This window comes from Barbus barbus (genome assembly GCF_936440315.1).
Source record: "Barbus barbus genome assembly, chromosome: 20".
In the NCBI taxonomy this organism is placed as follows: domain Eukaryota; kingdom Metazoa; phylum Chordata; class Actinopteri; order Cypriniformes; family Cyprinidae; genus Barbus; species Barbus barbus.
Genome location: NC_136748.1, coordinates 25,764,368 through 25,786,339, shown reverse-complemented (window position 1 = coordinate 25,786,339; position 21,972 = coordinate 25,764,368). Strand labels below are relative to the sequence as shown.

Sequence of the window (21,972 nt, the reverse complement as noted above, 5' to 3'; positions counted from 1 at the left end):
AGTAAAGAATCTCTGAGAAAATAACACTGAATATCATTTACAACACCATTGAATAAAACCATCATTCTCTTCAGTTCAATTTGAACTCTTGGACTGAGCAGTGTTATTTTATTATCATTAAAATACTATTAAAAATAAAAAAAAAAAAAGGATTGAAATGGCACCAAAAAAAAAAATATATATATTATTGGTTTTTCCTTGATATATTTTGAATTAGTTTTTTTTTTTTTTTTCATTTTCATTTCAGGTAATTTTGTTCCTTTTTTAAATGTGTCTACAGAGTTTTAATTCATTTTTATTTAAACTTCTAGTTATACTAAATGAAAAAGAGAAACATTTTATTTCAAGTATTTCATTTAATTTTTTAATGGTTTCAGTTAGTTCTGCATATATGCGAAAACTGCCATTAAAAATCAGTGAAGTCATTTGCACTGTACAAGAAATATCTTATTTACATTGTGCCTACAATTTATTGGTAATAATAACAGCATATGTGAGAGTTCATAATGAGTTCAGTGAGCGACTGAATTAAAGGTCCCTGATTGGCCATTGCGACACCTGTTTGAGCTGGATGATGATGAGCATGTGCGAGCGACTGCTGTTGGCGTTCATGTGTGTGGCCGCAGTGGTGCGTATTCCCTGCTCCATCAGCTGCTCCACCTGTACTGCCCTGTCACAAGGCACCCGTCTCAGCCCCTCCACATAAAAACCCCTCTTGCTGGTCCTCTCGTACCCGCAGATCGGCTGGTTTTTGATCGCAGGTCTACAACCTGTGCAGTTTGCGGTGCCACACATGTCAAGAAAAACATTACATAACGACATAAACCCTATAAATATCAGCTAGTCATGATTTAGCAGATGATTTATCGTCTCAAACTCATCTCTGCATGTTGTTGTGAGTTTGGGTTTATTATAACGTTCATCTGGGAACGCAACGTGTGCCATTTCATCAGATTTATAAGGTAAAGCATTTATAAATCTACGCAAACACAGGAGAATACATCGCGAATCAAACCCTCACTCTGAGTTACACGTTTTAATGTCCACATATTCATTTAATTACAATGGCTATAGCATTTCTGTCCTAAAGAAATGACCAAATATTAAAAAAATGAAGTGGACATTTGAATTAAATGGTGCTTGGTCAATATTAAACAAGGATTAGATCCCACAGTAATGTGTAAAAACAATCGTCAGGCCTTTGTTGTAATGCATAATCTACATTAGCTCTATTGTTTATAATACATTATGTATTTTAACAGTTTTGTTCAATAACACCATATGATTTCTTGCTTTTGATACTTTATTTGAACTAATTATTATTGCTATTATATATGTATTTTAAGTCATTTTAAAAGCTATTGTTGACTTACATCTATTTTTATTACCACAAAAAAAATGATATTATAATTATAGGTCCCTATGAAATCCGTTTTATTTCCAAATTTATTTTTTTCCATTTTCATTTTTCTATACTCTGTTTTAATGGTTAAATTTTATTAATCAAAAACATCTCCAATTAATTTATTTTATATTAAAAAAAAGTATTTTTTAAAAAAAAATCAGAAATACTGCACATTTACATTTTTTGCCTAAATAAATTCTGGTAAATACTCCTTTAAAAAGTGTTTTTTGATTGTAATTTTATTATTATTAGACTAGAACAGGTGGATGTGTTGTCATTCTCACACTATAATACTGAACTGTGATTTCAGTGATTTGGACTATGAGATGGACACTTGCTTCTTGCACTCTATGTTGCACTTCACTTAAAGGATTTCATAGACATTTGAATTTCATTTGGTTTAATAAAATATTCTTAAGGAAAATTGTTGATTTGTTTTGTGGGAAATTAATCGTTTAGATTAATCGATAAATTAGTCGATAGATTAATCGAAATAAATACTCGTTAGTGGCAGCCCTATTACCAATTAATTGGGGACTGAACTTTTGGAGCTGTTAAACATTAATTCATCAGCATCAGATAAAGCTGAATTCTTACCTGTTCATTGTAAATTTCCAACATGCTGAAAAATACCTGAATTTGGTATAAAATAAATAAATAAATAAAAACATCATTCTTATAAAAAGATAACAGGTAACAGTATTTTTGCATGCATGTTTTTTTTTATATTTAAGTCTAAATTTAAGATTTATAAGGTGGTCTGAGAGAACGCGCTGCAACTTAAAACCCATGCAAATAGAAAAAGCACCAGCAAATTAAGAAAACATTTTCATCAGTGTGACAGCACATGTGCTGCAAATACTCGCAAAACAACTAAATACAGAAACGCACTGCAAATACTCATAACACAAAGTAACGCACTGCAAATAGCACAGACCACAAAGGGGACCCCAACAATGCTTACGAAATTCAACCATGGTTTTATTATAGTAAAAGTAGTAACCATGTTACCATTTGTATAACCAGCTGTACAAATACCATGGTTAAACTAGGTTAGTGTGGTTAATTTACCATGGTTTAACTATAGTAATCACTTTTATTTGTATTTATTTTTTATATAAAAATAAAAAAATATATAATATATAGGCTACTTATTTATTTTAATAGTAAAACCATGGTTAATTTTTTTTTATTGTAAAAGTCTCCAGCTTACATTTTACAGTTACAGCAACTGTGTAGTATCTCATCAGCTTATTTAGGCTAAGATCCAATAAAAGCGAAGGAATTATATGATCAGGATGTTGCAAAAAAGATAAAACAATCTCACCTTTCAGAGTAGACATTGATAAGCATATCCCCACCAGGTTCATCACTTGTTGCGGCGGTTCCCTTAAGCATTTCTCATGTAGTCTGTACTTGCAGCTCGTTCCTATATGTATGTATTGTTATGTATAGCGCGTTTTTGTTTTTGGTTGTGTTGTGAGTATTTGTAGCACATGTGCTGTCAAACAGATGAAGATGTTTTCTTTATTTGCAGGTGTTTCTTTCTATTTGCATGTGGGGTTTTTTTCATTTGCAGCGTGTTGAGCTCTTTCAGCCACCTTAGATTTATGTATTTGATCCATAAACCATTTTAACATAACACAAACAGTGAATGCCAATTTATCAGTCATACATAAATGAAACGGGTAAGACTTTTGCACATAGTTTAGCTATTTAAATCTGTTTGATTTTATTGAAATAATTATATTTTCAAAATACATTTATTCAAATAGCTTAGAATCAACATAAATCTTAAATCACTGTAAAAATGGCTTCAATTCAGTTAAAGAGTATGGACATTGTTAAAATATGGCTAGCTGTGGAACAACCATATTCAGAGTTAATTTAAAACACATTTCATTAGTACTATTACAGAAATATTATCGGTTTCTTGCCTGTCTCATTTATGTATGACTGACAAATATGCATAACATTACGTTTATTAATTTGTGTGGCATTGTAGACCTGCAGTGCGTTATCAAGTATGCCCTGCCCCAAATCCAGAAACACACTCATCTGATAATGACCACAGGGAACAGAGGGATTGAACCAAATAGAAACTGTTAGTTCCGCTATCAGTTAAACAGACTTCACAAAACCAATGACACCATCACAATAAATATAGAAGCAATTGTAGTCTGATATAAGATTTTAAAAAGCACATTGATTTTACAATCTTTGTTAGCATGAACAAAGATGCATCCTCTTATGTAAGGTGAGACATCCTCTATTTAACCTGACATGTGTTACCTGGTCAGCGTAGCGCCCACCTGACTCCTCGGGTACAAACAGACCATCTTTGTTCCTACTGAAGCCACTGTGAGACCAGTAAGTGTAGTCAAAAGTGAAGGTTCGGCTGTTCTGCGGGTTACGAGGGTCTTGAATACTGATATTGTTGGAGGTCATTGAGACAATGCAGCGACTGCCTGCATCCCGCTCCCTCTGTATGAGAAAAAGCTCAAAGCTATGGTTCAATCTTATGGTTAACTTGTTGAGGAGGACTTCCAAATAAAGTGCTACAAATGAATCTAAATACATATTCAAGCACAAGTCTGCAGTTTTTGAGATAATCTAGCCATACTAACCTTATTGAAGGGTCTGTCCTGGACTGCCACTTTCACGCAGTCCTTGCTGGCCATTTCCATTCCCCTCACCCTCATGCTCACGTGGATACGCTGGACACAGAAAACACAGAATGAGTGACGGAGCAAAACCTGAGCACTACTCTTACTTTCTACCAGGGCCAAGCAAGATGAATGATACAGTAGCCTTGGCTTCTCTAAAGACCACTTCTACAGACCACATGCTCTAATAATGGAAGTAAATGCTAGGATGAAGTGCTCTTTTCTCGTTCAGGTCATTATGCCGGCTTTTTAGACGAACAATTCCTTGTCCAAGTATTCAACAGCTGTTTACACAATTACTGGTTATCAGTAGCGAGTCTAGCGACCGCTAAAGCAAACATACCTGTTACTGCTATTGCGCATATTTAAGAGTTACAGTTTTGACTTGGGTTGGTAAATATTGTAAAACACCATTGCAACACTCCAAGTAGTATTATAAAAGCAGTACATATATCGCATTTTGGTTACAGTCAGTTTACGTTTTTTGCAGTAAAACAATTGCGGTAAATTGGTCGAACCAGTACCTCTGTGAAAAACTACAATACATCAAAGATTGTAAACTCTTGTTCTGTATTTGAAAGCAAACAAGCATTACAAATAAGTTTACAATGTTGTTCAAAATAAAACTGATGCATTTGAAGGAAAATAAATGTACATTATTATCTGCAATGGACAAATAATGCTGTTCACATCAGCTTAAGACCTCAAGATAGAGACCAAGTGCCAAGCAAAGCAAGAAGTCCATCCATGCAATATGGATGATTTTATTACACTTTCAACCAGCGTAAAGTATCCACCTATATGAATTGTCTCCCAAGTGATCCAACCATAAACCTTATAATTGTTTGATCTGACTTTACATGTTGCACAATCTTTCCTGTAAACAGAACAAGTAACAAAATAATTCACAAGTATCAAATTTTATTTATAACATACCTAAAAGGCTATTTACATTTGCATCAATTAGTAGAGAAACATTTAAAAACTAAACCTCTTTTTGGTGCTCAAATCCCTCAGTGCTCCTTACGGTAAACAGCATAATTTATTATACAAAATTATTTATCCCAAATTGGATGTTTATTTATTCAAAACATTATCCACTGATTATCCTAATTAGAAAACAGCAGGTTGCAGAGCTCTTAGGAAACAAGGAGAGCAGAAAAAAGAAATCAAATTGGGAAACGAGTCCAAATTAAACAATTCACAATCAAAGCTTCTTCCTCCTCGTTACAGGTTTAGGAAAAATGGCATCCATCATGCGTTTGCGGCGTAGGTTCATCCTCAGGGAAGGGGTTTCCTTTTCTTCTGTTCTCTTTTCGGTTCTAGCAATTGGTTCAGCCGGACTGGCGAGAGGAGAGAGGAAACTGATCTCAACAGGAGGTGGAGGTTCTGGAGCAGATTTTGTTCTGTTAAAAAGACGACAGAAAATTAGGGTAAGAAAATCAAGACAAGGCAAGGTGATGCACAACCAACACATTATTTAATTGTGAATCTTGCAGTTATAGCTCGTCAATGCAAAAACCTGCTTTAATTATAACCATACATGTAAGCTACTACTTATATTACAATATCAATAGAAATACGTGCGACATGGGCAATTCACCTGGTTGTCCTCTTCTTTCTGGGCTTGACAACCTCAGCTTCAACTGCAACATCATCTAGAGGCCCATTGTCCTACAACAAAAGGAAGAATTTATAGTGTGATGGAGCACAAATAAAAACTGCGTTGGTACTCAAACTTTAGAAAAGATCTGCTTACCTCTTTGGATTGAGAATCACCTTCAACTCCTGAGCTGTGCGTTTGAGACACAAGAGATGACAAAACCTCTGGGACTTCAACTTCATTTAGCACAACAGTTCCTTTTCTCCTTCCTAAAATGAAATAAAATGGATTGTAGGCAAATTAAAGTGTTACAGACTACTGCAAAATATGGCATTACAATATAGACTACCTCTTGTTCGTTTCAAATCAGCAACAGGAGTAAATGAATCGGTGACAGCCATAGAGTTTTGTTCTGCCACCTTGCTCATTCGTGTACGTCTAGCACTTGCATGTGACTGTGACTTTCTTGCATGTTCCTGTATTTCATCGGACACCACCAATTTTGATTCTTCAATGTCTGCCATTTGAGTTTCATTCTGTGAAGGAGGTGCTGCAGATCTAGCAGGTCTTCTCTTGGCACGTATAATTTCAGTCACAACAGGAACGCTCTCCTCCCTGGCTTCCTCATCTTTTAGTCGCTCTACAAGGGCATCAGATTGGGGAGCTTCAGTCTCCACTTTCAAAGGAGTCAAATCGGGTCTTTCTTTATCAAGATCCTCACCTTGATTCCAGTGCCGGCTTCTCGTAAGTCTTCTTGAAACACTCAGAAGTTGTGCATCATCAATAATAAAGGTTGCATTGTTCACTTTTTCTGCAGTGCTGGCCACAGTCTTCCTCCTGCTTCTTGGAGGAGTTCTAAGAGGTTGATTTAGGGTTGTGGCTTCTTCTGCAGGATCTTGTTGGAAACTTTCTAACGCTAGTCCACTGGTAGACTTGCGTGTAATCCTACTAGGACTACTACGTGCTTTGGCAGACTGTTTTGTCTCCTCTGGGACTTCTTGATGAGCTTCTGGAACTTCAACACTTGGTGCTTGGGATTTTCTGGTACTGTGCCTGGCCTGTGTTTCTGAGTCGTCACCCCGAACAGGATCAGTGGACAGGGTCTCATCATCATCATCAACCACTGTGCTCCTGGTTCGTCGGGATCCTTTCCTAGGTGTAGCTTTCTGTGGGGTCTTTCGTGCCATGCTTGCAGGCTTTGATACTTTCTCAGAAGCCATATCTTGGTCATTCTCATTAGCACGCTGTTCTGAATCTGCTTTTCTTGTGCTTCTTCTGGGTGTAACAGGAACTTGATAGTCTTGGAGCTGTTTTCCACTCCTTGTAATGCGTCTTGGTGTTGAAGGTACTTGAGAATCCATTTGTTCCTCTTCAGTAAGATCCTTCTCTCCATCAAGGATGGGTACAGGGATTGTTACTGTTTTTCTAGTTCTCCGTGATGGGCTGCGCTGAACCTCTTTAATGTTCTCCAAAACGTCCTCAGTATCTTTTACAGATCTTTCAGCTTTTGTTCTTGCAGGTGACTTGGGTCTTCCTGGTGACTTAGGCCTTCCTATTTGCTTAGTTGTGGAAAGTTCCTCAACTTCTCCAGCCAATAAGAGTCTAGTCTCTATTTGGTTAGACTCCGTTATATTATCTTTTGCAGCGGTTGACACCTCTGTGTCCAATGTAGCAACTTCACTGACCTTCCCTAAAAGTTCTTCTGAAGGCAAGACTTTCTCTGGCAGAGAAGACTCCAACACTTTCCCATGAAGAGGAGTATGTGATTCTTCCTGCATCTCACAAGGACCAGATTCTAGCCCATCACCATTGGAAAGATCTTTAGTTTCTTGAAGAGAAGGTTCTGCTTCTGGTGTGACTATTTGTTCCTCCGTCTGGAGGACCTCAGCTGTTTGGTCTTCAATTTTAGGAGTACCCATGACAACAGGTTCAATGTCTGATACCAAGTCTTTTATGTCTTCCAATTTGTTGTCTGGAACTTGAACCATATGCTCCAAGATGACAACCTCAGAGTTAGTTGTGATCTGATTCTCCACATCCTGAGGTTCTTCTGGTTCACGTAGTGGTAGCAATGCTGCATTGTGGTCCAACTCTGAAGCATCAGGCAGTTCCTCTACATCTGGATCAAGCATGAGCGTGAAGCCATCTGACTCTTCTGGCATTGTACAATCTGGTGCACTGCTGAGGGTCTGAAAAGTTCCTCCATCTACAAGATGTGTATGCTGCTCCTCAGCCAGCTCTACAGGTACCAGGAGAGTGGTGGATGGCTTAAGCTCCGTATAACACATTGCATCTTCCTCATCTAGATCTGCGGGGCCAAGGCCAACCATTACAACTTCTTCCTCTGGGATGTCAGTGTCTAGAACCTGCAGAACAAAAACATGAGAGAATAAGTCCATATACAACAGGTCAGTGTTTTAACATCAATATAAGTGATGAAAGTTTAAGTGATGCACTTACTTTCAGCTGTGCCTCAGGTGTAACCAGTGACAGCACAGCATTGGCTTGTTCCTGGAGGTACTGCTCATGCGGTGGGAGTTCCTCCATGTAAAGGGCAGGAGCAGGCTGGTGGTTACTGCTGCCATTACCCTTTACTTCATCTATAATCTCAACCTCACTACCCGAGTCCTCCACATTCTCATCTTCAGACTCTTCTTCATCCTCTGACTCCTCAGAAGATTCGGCACTGGAGAGCTCAGTGTCATTCAAGCTCACTACAGCTATAGGAAGAATCCTGAGATTAGTTTTGGATCATAACCATGTTGTTTAACTTTAACGTTAAACCTGAGAAGGACTTACATCTAGACTCTGAGGTAGCAGGTTCTGATGTCTGTGTTTTCAGATCTGCAGCATTCTCAGAAGTGGGCTGAACGTCCTTAATGTCACTACCTGGTTCACTATAGGGTGTAGACAGCACCAACAAAAGTCCAAAAAATGGCAGGACATGAGAAACGTACATAAAGCAGCACTCAGTAAGCATGATGTGAAAATCATTAACAAGCACCTTTTGAGTGATCCCTCCCTAATACTGGACCGGGTTAAAGTTGGAGACCGATCTGGGCCAAATAAATGCTGTTCCACAAAGGCATCCAAATCTAAAATATAAATCCATTTTAGAAATTAATTTCCAACCAGTACAATTATCAGCCATAAAACAGTACAGTTTAAAAGTTTGGGTTCAGAAAATGTTTTTGAATCTCTTATGTTCACAAAGGCTGCAATTGTTCGTAAATTAAAAAATAAAATACAGAAATATTTCTACAATTGAAATTAACCGTTTTCTGTTTTAATACATTTTAAAATGCAATGTTTCGTGTAATGACAAAGGTGGATTTTCAGCCATTATTATGCTGATGGTGCTCAAGAAACATTTCTTTTTACTATGGATGTTGAAAAAAGTTGTTGACTAATATTTTTGTAGAAACTGAGATACATTTTTTCAGGATTCTTGATGAAAAGAAAGTTCAAAAGAACAGCATTTATTGCAACATTTACTGTCACTTCAATTTTAATCAATTTAATGCAATTAAAAGCTACATAAAAGGCATTCAAGTAAAACAAAAAACTTTTACTGACCCCAAATTTTTGAAAGGCATTGTATGTCCAACAAAAAAGAAAAAGTAAAAGTACCTGAGGTTTCCATAGATTCCTCTTTACATTCTTCTTTAATCTCAGGTTCACTAGTCATTTGTTTGTGGTTCACCAACTCAACCACTGGAATCTCAGATACAGAAGCCTCACAAATTAGTTGTTCTGGTACTGTCTCTGATACCTTGGTGACAGCTGGTTCATCAATAGTGTCATAAGCAGCATTTTCTTCCATGGACTGGTTCACAGGCTCTATAGTAGGAGGAAAACTGAGAGCTTCAACAAAAATGGAGGATGTGTTTTGTGAATCTTCAGCTTCAGTTGATTCCTGGATTTCCTGATGTTTAGAAATCTCAGCCAAAGATTCTAAGCTTGGTTCCTGAACTGGAACAACAAGCTCCGGTTCCGTAACTACATCCGCCTTGAGAACATGAGCATCTGAAGTTTCCTCAAGCTGCTCCTCAGTTACTTCCCTCACACGATCGTTCTCAATATCAACATGCACCTCAAGCTTTCCTCTCCTACTTTGGGCTTCTTGAGCATCTGAAGGTCTCTTTCCATGGGACAAGTCTTCCTCTGTATTGCTCTCCTGAGGTATTTTCAGCTCTTCCTCAGGCAGCGTAACAGAGGGCAATTCTGCTGTTGTGTTGTCTTCTACAGGAGGCTCACATTCCTCTGAAGTGTCTGGAAGTCTTACAGTCACCTCCCGATCCACACTGCTGTTTGCCTGTGTTGCCATAAGATCCTCAGGAGCATCATGGAACTCAAGAGTGGTATCGGACTGATTGGACACAAGACTTGCTTCTTGCCCCAGACTAGGTCGTCGCAAAAGAGTGGGAAGCACTTGTTTGGACTCCGTTGCAGGGATCTCTTTGACAGAGGATTCTTTTTCTTCCAGCGAGGGCATGTACATCCTCTTTAGACCTGCTTCTTCCTCTTCAGCATCTGAATGTTCACTCCAGGCTGCGAAACTTGCTTTAGGAGGTGGGGAAGATCTCTTAGGTGTATTAAGCACCCTGTTAATCGCAATCTGTACACACACCATTTTATTAAAGCAAAAAAATATTTTTATTACTTTTCATGGAAACTCATCTTAATTTTATTTTAGATGTAAAAGAGGCACGTTACCCCATTGTTCCAGAGGACAGAGCCCTTGGGAGCTTCCGGAGAATCAGCCTCCTCTATGAAGGTAATACGGCTCTCTTTGGAACGGAGAGGAGGGGTGACTGATCGGCCTGGGGAGGCAGAAGGGGTGGCCACAGGAGTGGGACGTAGACTGCTCCTCAGAATAGACTGTGGGGTGAAGGCTGAGAAAACTGGGCCTGACGCCAAAGCTCGAGCTCTCTGAAAACCAAAGAGTTCAAAATTGTGGTGGGCAATTTCATAAAACACTAGAGGAATTACATACAGCACATTTAAAGTCACAAATAAGTGTGAGCTTTTGTGAAGTTTCACAAACCATACGGTCTCACCTTTACCACTTGTGGAGTTTGCAGCAGACTAAGCTCAGGAGCCTTGCTGACGCTCTTCGGTCCAGCCCAAGAGGTAATGGACCTTGTAGGAGTGCCAGGCAAATTAGAGCTCACTGGAGAATTCTGGGAAGATGGCTGCACAACCAAATCCAGAAGCCTGGTGACAAAGCCAGTGAGATGTTAGTGTCTTTTGAGACGTAAATAAAGGAACTTACAAAACACTAAAACCAGTCTTTGACGGTTTTACCTGGACATTCTTTTGGTTAGCATGTTTATGGGAGTTCCTACAAAGGCCTCGGGTTTATTTGGAGAGGAAAGATGTAGGCTAGGCACTTGCATTTCGGATTCTTTGGGGCTGCACAGGAAATCCAAATGCATAAAAAAAAAAAAAACAAGTAGTTCAAAATAGGTTTTTGAAAAGAAAACATTTCACAAAGCTGAGAAAAACTACTTAGTACAGTACCTTTTGAAAGGAGATGAATCGGGAGTGGTGTTCTTGCCAACCCATACTTCCTCGATCTTTGAGAGGACATTATTGATAAAGGCTGCTCTGGTCATCACATTTTCAGAGGCTGAACTTTTAGCTACAGTTGACAGAGGCTGAGGTCTTTTAACTAGGAGTGAGAAAAAAAAAGCAGCAATTGGCGATTATCTAAAAAACTAGTCTGAAATTCTAACACACGGCCCAAGTGAGTAAGACCATCATCAATACCTTCTCTGTGAATTGTAGCAGGGTGTTGGTATGGTTTTGCTCGTTCAATGGCTAATTTCCGTTGAACCCGAGGAAGAATCTTCCCATACTGGTTGAGAATAGAGTTCCTTGTGTTTGACCTTTCCTTCATTTTAGGATCCCGATCAGCCTGAATTCAACCAAATAATATTATCTTTTTTTGTTTGTTTTTTTTAAAACAAAACAGATGGAATACATATGTAGACTATAATATGAAACTGAACATACTGCTAGATTCACTTTGAGGGTCTGGTTGAGTTGAAGTGCAGGCACATAATTTGCCTGTTGGAGGTAGTGGACCATGAGCAGCTCCCGATTCTGGAAACCTCCAGTGGTTTTAAGGAACCGCTCCAAACACTCCTAAACAGGCACATTTGAGGTAAAGGTAAAAAATAAAGCAGTGCTAATATACACTATAGTCCAAAGGTGCTGCATTTATTTAATAAAAATTGTGCTGCATTTAACAAAAAAACAGAAACATTGTGAAATATTACAATTACAATTTTCAGCAGCCATTACTTAAGTCTTCAGTGTCACATATGATCCTTTCTAATATGCTAATTTTCTTCTCAAGAAACTTTTCTTATTACATATGTTGAAAAATGTTTTCAATTTTTGTGGAAACAGTGATACATTTTCTTTGAGGAATAGAAAGTGACAGAATGCTAGTGTATACTAAAGATATCAAAAATGGTGCACCATTCTGACAGCCATTAAATATTAAGTTCTACAGAGATCTGCACACACCTGTTCTGCAAGTCCAAGAGGCAGCTTCAGCAGCTCTTTCATCAGTCCCAGCTCCTGACAGGTCTCAAAAAGAAACTTCATCATCTCCTCCATGTTCAATTTGTTACCATGTTGCCTTAGCAAAGCCCAGGCCTCCACAATACACCTGGTCAGCCCAAAACAAACCAAGGGTAAGAGTTTAGCAACTACAAACGAGCCCACTTTAAGCTGACATATTAATCACAATGGTACACTACAGACATACCTGTTATGAAGCAGGACAGAGAGGCACAACGTGGCTTGGTTGGTAGTGCACAGGGGAGGTTTCATCACATGCAAGTAGCGCAGGGCGACGCTGTGTTTCTGTTGGCACATCAGTGCCTGCAAGACACGATCATGCTGCCAACTCCACAGAGAGTGACTGGTGGCTGGGTGCAACAGCAGCTCCAGAGAGCTCTGGGGGAGATGAAAACCATTCAATACAAATTATTCATAAAGTATTAGTTTGTAAGTACCTCTGGCATTCATACAAAATACACTAAAAGTAGTGTTTAAACTGATATAGCTCCCATATCTGCTAGTAGATCATTTAATGTTGTCACTATTCACACCGTTTAAACCATTTATAAATTAAGCCAAAATCTAAATGTTTTTTAAAAATACTAGTGTAAGTGCACAAAAAAAAAAAAAAAAAAAAATTGTATACCTCATGATCATGATGATCTAGCAACCACAGGCCTTGTACCAGTTTCACCAACCCAATGGGAATGGCAAACGCTGTGGGAAAAGACTCCACGGATGCCCCACTTTTATTAGGAAATGAGTACATCACATCCAGTAACAAATAAATAACCTAAGAGCCTGAGTCAAAGAATAATCTTTCCCAACAAACAACAAACACAATATTTGTGGCAAGATGTAGTAGAGTAAAGAACGCCAAAAGGATACAATAGCATGTTTGGCAGATTCTTCAATATTTTCCAGGAGGTAAATATCCAGCAAGGCCTGTACCAGGAACAGGTCACAAAAAGTAAGCGCAGTTGAGGGCGGCAACGTTGTATAAACGCATTCAACAAGTCTTGACTTACATGAAGTGATGAGGGAGGATACTGTCCGGTTCCACCCTCGTCCCTTTTCCAAAGTTCTGTAAGGCGTTCCCCACACTGACTCACCAGGCCATCAATCATGAGGCAATCTGCACACCACTTGTCCCTATTGGAAGAAAAGGGCTATTTTTTGTACCTTGTTAAATACAATGTGACTTCTGGAGACCTATTATAATTATATAAATGAATATTAATTTGTGCACTTTTTTAGTAATCATGAATAAATAACATCCATTAAAAAAATATAAATAATGCTAAATAAATAAAAGCCCAACGGTTCTTTGGAAATTCAGCCACTTACTTGGCCAGTCTCCGCAGCTCCTCCCTCTGGCTGACGTAATAATTCTTTATAATAGAGTGACTGTAAAAGGGTCTTGATATCTGCAGAACATCATCATCCTCTGTTGACAGATGAACAATTTGAGTTCATCATATACAATGCACAGATGTTTTTCAAAGAATCTGTGTGAACCAGAACCATACCAGAGCCCTCTGGAAGGAGACCAGTCCGGCAGAACCACAGAACCACCTGAGCGTACTGGGAGATCAAGCTAGACACCATGCATTTATTCATGAGTCCAATCAACCCTGCAAGTAACCAAAAATAAGTAAGTCATTCTAGTGATTTTCAACTTCACATATAACAGCACAGAACAGTGTGAAGTCTGTGTATACTCCAACACCTTTCTGTGTGAGCTCCTGAGCCTCATTTAGCAAACAGTGGAAAATGGTGCTGAGGTTTGCCAGCAAGCGCTGACTGTGCTGTAGCAGCTGCAGTGTCTGGGGATCCGTGAAGTTTGCAGAACTGTCAAAGAGCGGAGCACCTGAAGAAAAAGAGAAAAGCATGATCAGAACGCTGTTGAATTTGCAATGAAACCATATTCAGAAAAATGGGTGCAGAAAACTCACATATTTCATCCAGCTCTTCTTTGGTGCGCACAACCTTATTCCAGGCCCACTCCAGTATGTAGCGTAGATTGACAGCTGACCCAGGTTGCTCTGCATGCAGAAATTTGGCAGAAGTGTTGTATGATGCTGCTGGAAATTCTGACTGGCAGTGTAAATTATTAGTAATGAAAGTTTCTCTAGATTACAAATGCATTACTTCTCCCATCCTCACCTTCAGTGGTCCACTGTTTAATACAGCCAGTGATGAATCCCAATGAGCTTGTCTCCACAGCAGTGCACAAGATGGCATCAAGCTGCTCTTCCTGTTTGCAAATTACAACATATACAACAAACAAATATGCATTACCGGTATAAATACTCTGGTACCAGTAGCGTTATATGAGAGTAAAATCGATTAAGATAATAACTAAACAAATTAGACTAGAGTGCAGTTACTCTTGTATAATGTTAAATAAAGGGTGTGATACCTGTGAGAGGCTGGAGGGCTGGACATCAGCCAGACGAGAGGATAGGAGGCCAGACATGAGACAGCGCGAGTATCCGTTAGAAATGCTGTCACCTAAACTTGGTGCCACGTTCTTCAAGTAGCTCAGGGTCTAAGAGTTGAGAGAAAGATTTAAATGGACCAAAAAAAAAAAAAAGCACCTCAGCATGGTATATAGTATACAAAAGGACCAAAATCTAACCTCTTTCTGATAGCCAGAGCAAGTCAAGTGCACAATACCAGCGTTAAGCAAACAACTTCCATCTAGAATAGAAAAAGAATACAGAGGTTATGACATATTACTTGGGAGTTGCATAATACAGCCATTATACATGCAATAAAAGATCATATCAAAAAATGAACATGTCTTACCAAAGTTGTAGGTAGTGGGATTGAAGAACTGTTCAGGTGGAGGAGAGGTATAGGGCAGACCCCTACTTAGACTGCGCTCATGAATCAGGATGTCCAACAGTGTACAGGGAGCTGTCATTTCGATCACACAGTCAAGAGACCACACTGCCAGATACGGACAGTTTCGTAAGGATTCGCCCGTTCTGAATGGGAAAGAGAAAGTCTATTTACATGTCCCTCACCACACATCTGATTGTATTTTTAACCTTTACTAGAAGCATACCCACCTTAATGAATCTGGCATCTGAGCATGGTACCATCGGTTAATGTCAAAAACACCTATGAAGGTCGATGGCTGGCCTTGTCCATACGATTTAACTTGCCAGCTGAAGACTGACACACTTGTATCAGGAGATGTCACTAAAAAAAAACAGAAAAATTAATGTTACAGAAAACATACAATCTCAATCAATCACTCTGCAAAGCATGATTTGGATATACAAAAGACACCTTCATTCATGCTGTCGTCACGATCAGGGTGGTGGCGAAACTTCTCTATGGTCTGACAGCTGATCAGACGGGTATTGATGGCCTGAGCTCTTAGAGGAAATGCTGTACCATTCAAGTCCTGACTGTAACGTTCCTCACAATACTCCAGACCCTGAGAGTCAAACATCACACACTGAATGAATATTTTGCAGGTACACTGTATAGATATAAAAACTGTAACATTCAAATACATTTGAGAATGGAGAATCCTGAATAACTCTGTACCTCATAAATAATTTTCCCTGAAGCCAAGCACTTTCTCTCCCCAAAAGCCAGTTGTAATAAATGGAGGCTGACTACATCCCCCTCACTGCAAAGACAAAAATACACCAGAATAAAATCAGAACCAAACCAGAGAAAGTCAGATTATTTTGATAGCAGCACATGAAACAGCAAACTTACTGATCCTGTGCAGACTGCACTGCCCACAGATAGCAGCAGTTCCGTGGGTCATTCTCTGGCTCCTGGAAGGTAAATGCATAGACAGGCACTCTGCCACCCTCTAGCTGTGAGTGATATCTAAAGAGCAAGCGGGCATGTTTAGAAACAAATTCATTGATGCATCAATACATTATAGTCACAAATGAATTGTTCACAATATAATCAACAACATGCATTTAGAAAATAGACAGGGTGAGTTTTCATTTCATGTCAAATTTAACATACAATTACATTAAAATGAGTAAAAAATAATCAGCTTGTTTTAAGTTTTTCACTCACTCTTTTTTTAGGGTCTTCATGTTCCAGAGCTGCAGGTTGCCATCTGAAAAGCCCACGGCGAGCTGGTTGGTGCGCTGGATGTACTGCAGGGCTGTCGCTCCAGTACCAGTGGGGCTGCTGAGCTGAAGACACAGGTGTCTGCCCTGCTGCGTTACACCCTCCCGTAACCGTGGGATCTCAGATGGAGACTTATTGACCACCTCTAGATCTATGGCCAAAACAATTGAAAATGGTTTGAGACTATGGAAAGGTTTTTTTACTGTTCACATGAAAGCTTCTGCTAAAAAAAAAAAACAACAGTCCCACCTGAAGCCTCCAGTTCGCTCTGACTACAGGACAGGTCATCCAGACAAAGATCAACCAGCAGTACATGACCGACGTCTGTGACCACAGCAGCCACACCGAAGAACCAGCGCAGACTCTGGTGCAGATGCTGCGTATTAGCGCTGGCCCCTCCATAACTAACAAGGGGCTCAATGGCTGTGATCTGCGGAAAAGGCAGATGTTCTTTTCAATCACATGATCATTCATAGTAGTGTCATTATAAAACAACAGATGTGTAATAGTTACAAGATTACAGGCAGGATACATTTTGAAAAAACAATTATATAATCAAATTACATAAACCTGTTTACACTCAGGTTTATTGCAGTTAGCTAAAACCATTAAAAAAAAATAATCTTTAATTAAAATATTGACGTGTTAACTGAAATAAATATGAAAAACTTAATTTCAGTAAAATTTTTCATTTTGATTTAGTTTAACTTAAACTGCTAAAATAACTAAAACTAAAGAAATAATTAAAAAATAAACGAACAAAAAAGATCTATAAACTGAAAATGAAAACAGAAAATATAGCAATAAATATTTGAAATATCAACACACTATAATTTTATCTCAATTATACTAAATCACTGCACTCACTCTGCCTGGGATGACCACAGCCTTGACAACACGGGAGATACCAAGATCATACAGACACAACATGCTGCCCTCGGCTTCCTCCAGACCGATGAGCAGCCCTGTTCGCTTCAGCCAACAGAAGTCCCGCACGGCCAGCACTGTGGGCGGGTGCTCGGACACCCCGCTGAAGCGGTAGGCAGAGAAACGCTCTCCAGTAACAGCATGGACCACTTCCAATTGAGGCCCGTAGGCAAGCCAGGCCAGTCCACTTTTCCCTACACCCAATAAATAAGAGATGTCAGTGAAACACAAGAGGAGAACTGAAGAATAGTAACCTAGGAAACATACATAAAACATCTAATATGCAGCTCAAGTTCATCCATGTAGTCAAGTGATGATCAGAACATGCCATCAGTGAAAAACAAGACTCACCAACAGTAAATCTCCCATGCAGCACAGAGTCCAGCGTAACTTCATCCTCCCCTAGCGCGTCTATCGTCACCTCTGGGAAGCGCAGCAAGCTGCTGGTGACTTGGGCTGCCAGGTCACGCATGCTTACTAAAGAGAAAACACATGCTAAAAATCAATCTGCCTGCCCTGAAACATCAAGCAAACAATATAATTTTAAAACTGAACACAAACAGAATGTGTTTCGAACTAGTGCAAAATTCATGCTGAAATATCCCTGATGCCTTTATGGACAAAGAAGAACTTAATACACGACAGTTGTCAGCACTTTTGTGCCTCCAATGGAGCAGTTGGCACATACGTATCCACCACACTTGTGTTTCCTCCAAACATACAATAAAACCAGTGATTATCAACTGGTGGGTCTGTTCAGATGAGCATATGGACAGTCAGCCATGGAAAAAAAAACTACTAAAATGTGAAAATAAAACGCAACTGTTCATTTAATTGTGCATAGTTATGATACATTAAAAGGCTGTACACCCAATAATGCATGCCTTATTCCCAATATTTTGATGTATATTCATCTGAGATTTGATCGTGCTACTGTTGTTAATTAAACCTATTGAAAACAGTTTTCTGTAATTGAAAAAGCTGAAATAACACCCATATAGAAACAAAACTGAGGATATTAGAAAATTAAAACAAATAAGCTAAATAGAAATATTTTTAAAAAATAATAAATAAAAATGACAAGCACATAGACAAGCACATTTACATACTAAAATGTGAATCAAATAAGAAATGAAAATATATTAAAAAAATGACCATTCAAAATATAAGTACTATTACAGTATATAAATAATACTAAAATAACATTGCTTGGTAAAAATCCAATCCACCAACATGGACAGGTAGCATGACATTCTCAAATCATTCACCACAATTATAAAAGAGGTCAAAGAAAATACATACACTACATTAAACACAGGACAGATGCTTAAAGATAAACATGGTTTGTACCAAACAAAGTTATTTTTGTGCACTGAATTATAAAAAAAAAAAAAAAAAAATTAAACTTGTAAATCCTTTTGCAGTTTAAGCTAATATTTGGAAATTTTGATGTCTTTGTTTTTTTAAATAAGCAATGCTTCTTATTTTTATGTTTCTTATAGCTCATTTTCATATTTTATGCAATTAAAATAAAACCGATAATATTTTTTTATATCAGAACACCTCAAAAAAACATTCACACAAAAATCTTGTAAAAACACATGATGTGACTCATAAGTTCAACTGAAAGTCTGAATTACATGATTACGTCTAGACTAAAGAAAGATTTCCCACAAGGACAACTATTTCACTCTGGTGAAACGACAACATGCATGACATGTCAAACCATCTAAACATAATTCGCTGACGGTAAGATATTATAAATATATATATATAAAAGAAAAGCTATAATGTATTGACTAAAGTAATTATGTTTGCTGGAGTTCCTGGATCGGCTGACAGTCTGGATCTGTAAAATCACAAACCCCTTGGTTCATGCAACAGTGCCCCCTGGTAAAGCATGGTCATTAATGCAGAAACAGCCTATAAGACTCATCCATGTGCCCGCGCAGACAAGTCCCACCCATGCGTGAGACTCACATGGACAAACCTGATCTGAAATCAGAGCTCACAGCTCAGTTTTACTCATATTTACTAGGCAAAGTACACAAAAACAGTACAACATGCGTCTGCGGTCATATGAGTTTCTAAAAATCACTTTATATATGATGAATCTGAGGTTATGCAGAGTCATTACACGCACTGTCACTTAAAATCTTCGCAGACAAGCCATGAAGTCCATTCAAATACATTCAAATTATCACTGACAAATACCGCTTCTTTTCCAAGCAAAACATAAGCGTCCATTCTCTTGCATAGTTTACATAAAACACTATTATATGGTCTGTATTATTATAACAACCTTTCCTGGGAACTGTTTTCAACCACAGCACGACAGTAGCACCGCTAGCGTGAACTGTTACCAACAGAGCATATAAAATCAAACAAGAGACTCAAAATACATCGACGACAGACCAACAAAAAGTGTACAAAGCTTAGTGCGATGTGTAATAAAACAGAGCGGGTGAAAGGTCTCGTACAGAGCCGTGTTGTGGCTTGAGTTGAGCCCACGCAGGTTAGCCCTTCAGATTAGCCGCAGAAGCTAACGGCAGCTAACGGTCACAGCACGAGACTAACTCACAATAGCCTTTAACACTAAACAGTCGACATAAAAGAGTGCTAAATAGTCTTGAGCTGCAAAAACACGTGCTCTGCTTTAGAATATCCTAATGTGACACATATAGCTAAAAAGTACCACAGATAACAGCGTTGTACCTGCGCGCTGATGATGACGGCCCTCAAGAAAACTGGTTATACTTTAAACACGACTTTGGTGGCAACTCTTTTCCGGTCATAATCCGGACTCGGTTCGCATAGATAAACTCTTGTAGTCTAGTAGTGTTGAAGTTTAAAGCAGTCGCAAAGAGAAAAATTTATTTCCCGTGAGTAAATCGTTATAACCGCCAACTACTGCTGCTTGAACGCAGGCGCCATTTCCATAGCGCTGCAGAACAACTACTGCGCATTCATCTGCTCCAGCCAAATCCCGCGCCACCAAGAGTCTCGCGAGATTTCAAGCAGCTCGGGGTTTTCATATCCTGTCTGCAAAACTGTTATATGCAGTCGCTTATTAAAAGATGTGAGAGCGTCTTTCATAATCACGAGACCACACCTGTGCAAATTATAATATTTTAATGTGATTTGTCTGTTTGTTTTAGCCTACTAATATTAAATCCTAAAGTGACAGGCTATTAATTATCCCACTCATAAATAACTGGCCGAGTATATCTTTAATACTACCACTTCTAATAATAATACTGTGTGCACTTCATAAAACATAGTAACTATATGCAATTCAAATAGCCTAGTTCCATATCTAATCTTTACCTAGTGATTAAAAAAATGGGCTCATCACAGTTGCCCCGTTTTTGTGGTAATCATTAATATATTGTGTTGTAAATGAAACATTATGATTTTAGAAGCTGCTTAGTTAGTAGCCGACTGCTCCTCTTTGACCACTAGCTGTCAGTCTACACTAACATGTCTCATTTGCAAACATAACCTTATGAAAATTAACCATGGTTTTATTATAGTAAAAGTGTAGTAGGCTAACTGTTTTGACGGATTGATTATTTGTATAACTACAGTTTTACTACATATACATATGGTGAAATTTAGTGTATTAAAACAATGGTAAAAATAAGCTATAGTAATGCTTTTTATTTTTTAAGTAACTCTGTGTGATGTAAAACGTTGGAAAATTGCTTATTATGTTAATTAACATTACAATAATAAATAATAATAAACATGAACATAATTCACTATACTAGCAAAAAAAAATAATCAGTTCTTCAATGCATGTTTCTTTTTAATTCTGCATTTATTTACCTTTTTCTGTATTTTCTGTATTTACCTTTTTCGTGGTGGAAGGAGCTTTATTTTGTTTGTACTGTGAATATATTTTGCACATCGCCAGGAACCACATATTTCCTCTTTGTCCCATCATTGTCCCAGTCCTCCTGTTTTCACACCTCTGATTGTAGCCTCATTTTATTTTTCCGCCTTTCAAGGGTTAAAGGCACATGGAGACTCTCTTTCTCTTTTCCTCTCCTCTATTTTTTTTCTCTTTTCTTGGTGGCCACTTCATGCTGAGATTGAGCTTAGAGGTTATGCAATTCCCATTTCCCTTCCCCATCACTGGATTGTCAAAGTGAATAAATATGAACCCCTGGAAGGATGAACTAACGGTGTTTATAGTAAGCTTTACAGTGAGGGGTATGTGTGCACGTGTTTATGTATTTAAAATGATATCTGATGTACAAATGCATTCAGACTATCACAAAAATCCAGTGAGTCAGAGAGTTAGAGAGCCTTTGTAGCTGCTGTCAGCGTTTGTTAATGAGTTCTGGCTAAACGACGCTGGAGACGGTGTGTGTACAGAAGCGTGAACAGGAGATGCGAGATGTAAAGGGGGCGATGAGGAGGTGGGCTGGGAGATGAAGAACCGGCCAGCGGAGGGCTGTGAGTGACTCAGAAGAGAGGGTGGTGAGAGTGGGTGTCAATCGCTGAATAATGATGATCCAGTTCAATCAGCACCTGCGCTGAAGAGCAAATTATGTATCACAGAATTGTCACATCCCATCTGCTTCACGCGCTAAATAAGGTTACCTAGCACAGGTGAAATTTCTGCCTGAGAGAGCGGGAGCGTTAAAGTAGAAATCGCTGGCAGATATTCAATT

General features: G+C 38.6%; 1 protein-coding gene across 1 annotated transcript; it reads right to left on the bottom strand.

Annotated features, from left to right (window-relative positions):
• Positions 1-4,618: 4,618 nt before the first annotated feature.
• On the bottom strand, positions 4,619-20,255 carry LOC306885990 (protein ELYS-like). Its single transcript, XM_079442836.1, has 36 exons — positions 20,009-20,255; positions 17,645-17,770; positions 17,234-17,487; positions 16,616-16,796; positions 16,310-16,517; positions 15,992-16,108; positions 15,815-15,899; positions 15,551-15,701; positions 15,328-15,460; positions 15,062-15,243; positions 14,892-14,953; positions 14,673-14,801; positions 14,417-14,507; positions 14,206-14,295; positions 13,980-14,120; positions 13,780-13,884; positions 13,598-13,697; positions 13,279-13,402; positions 13,139-13,195; positions 12,897-13,043; positions 12,456-12,646; positions 12,212-12,356; positions 11,693-11,824; positions 11,447-11,594; positions 11,198-11,348; positions 10,982-11,089; positions 10,735-10,891; positions 10,391-10,606; positions 9,305-10,292; positions 8,679-8,769; positions 8,474-8,571; positions 8,135-8,394; positions 6,024-8,040; positions 5,831-5,943; positions 5,675-5,745; positions 4,619-5,477 (listed from the first exon to the last, which is right to left on the bottom strand). The coding sequence occupies exons 2-36, from the start codon at positions 17,763-17,765 to the stop codon at positions 5,279-5,281; spliced, it is 7,563 nt and encodes a 2,520-aa protein (XP_079298962.1). The 5' UTR covers positions 17,766-17,770; positions 20,009-20,255; the 3' UTR covers positions 4,619-5,278.
• Positions 20,256-21,972: the final 1,717 nt, after the last annotated feature.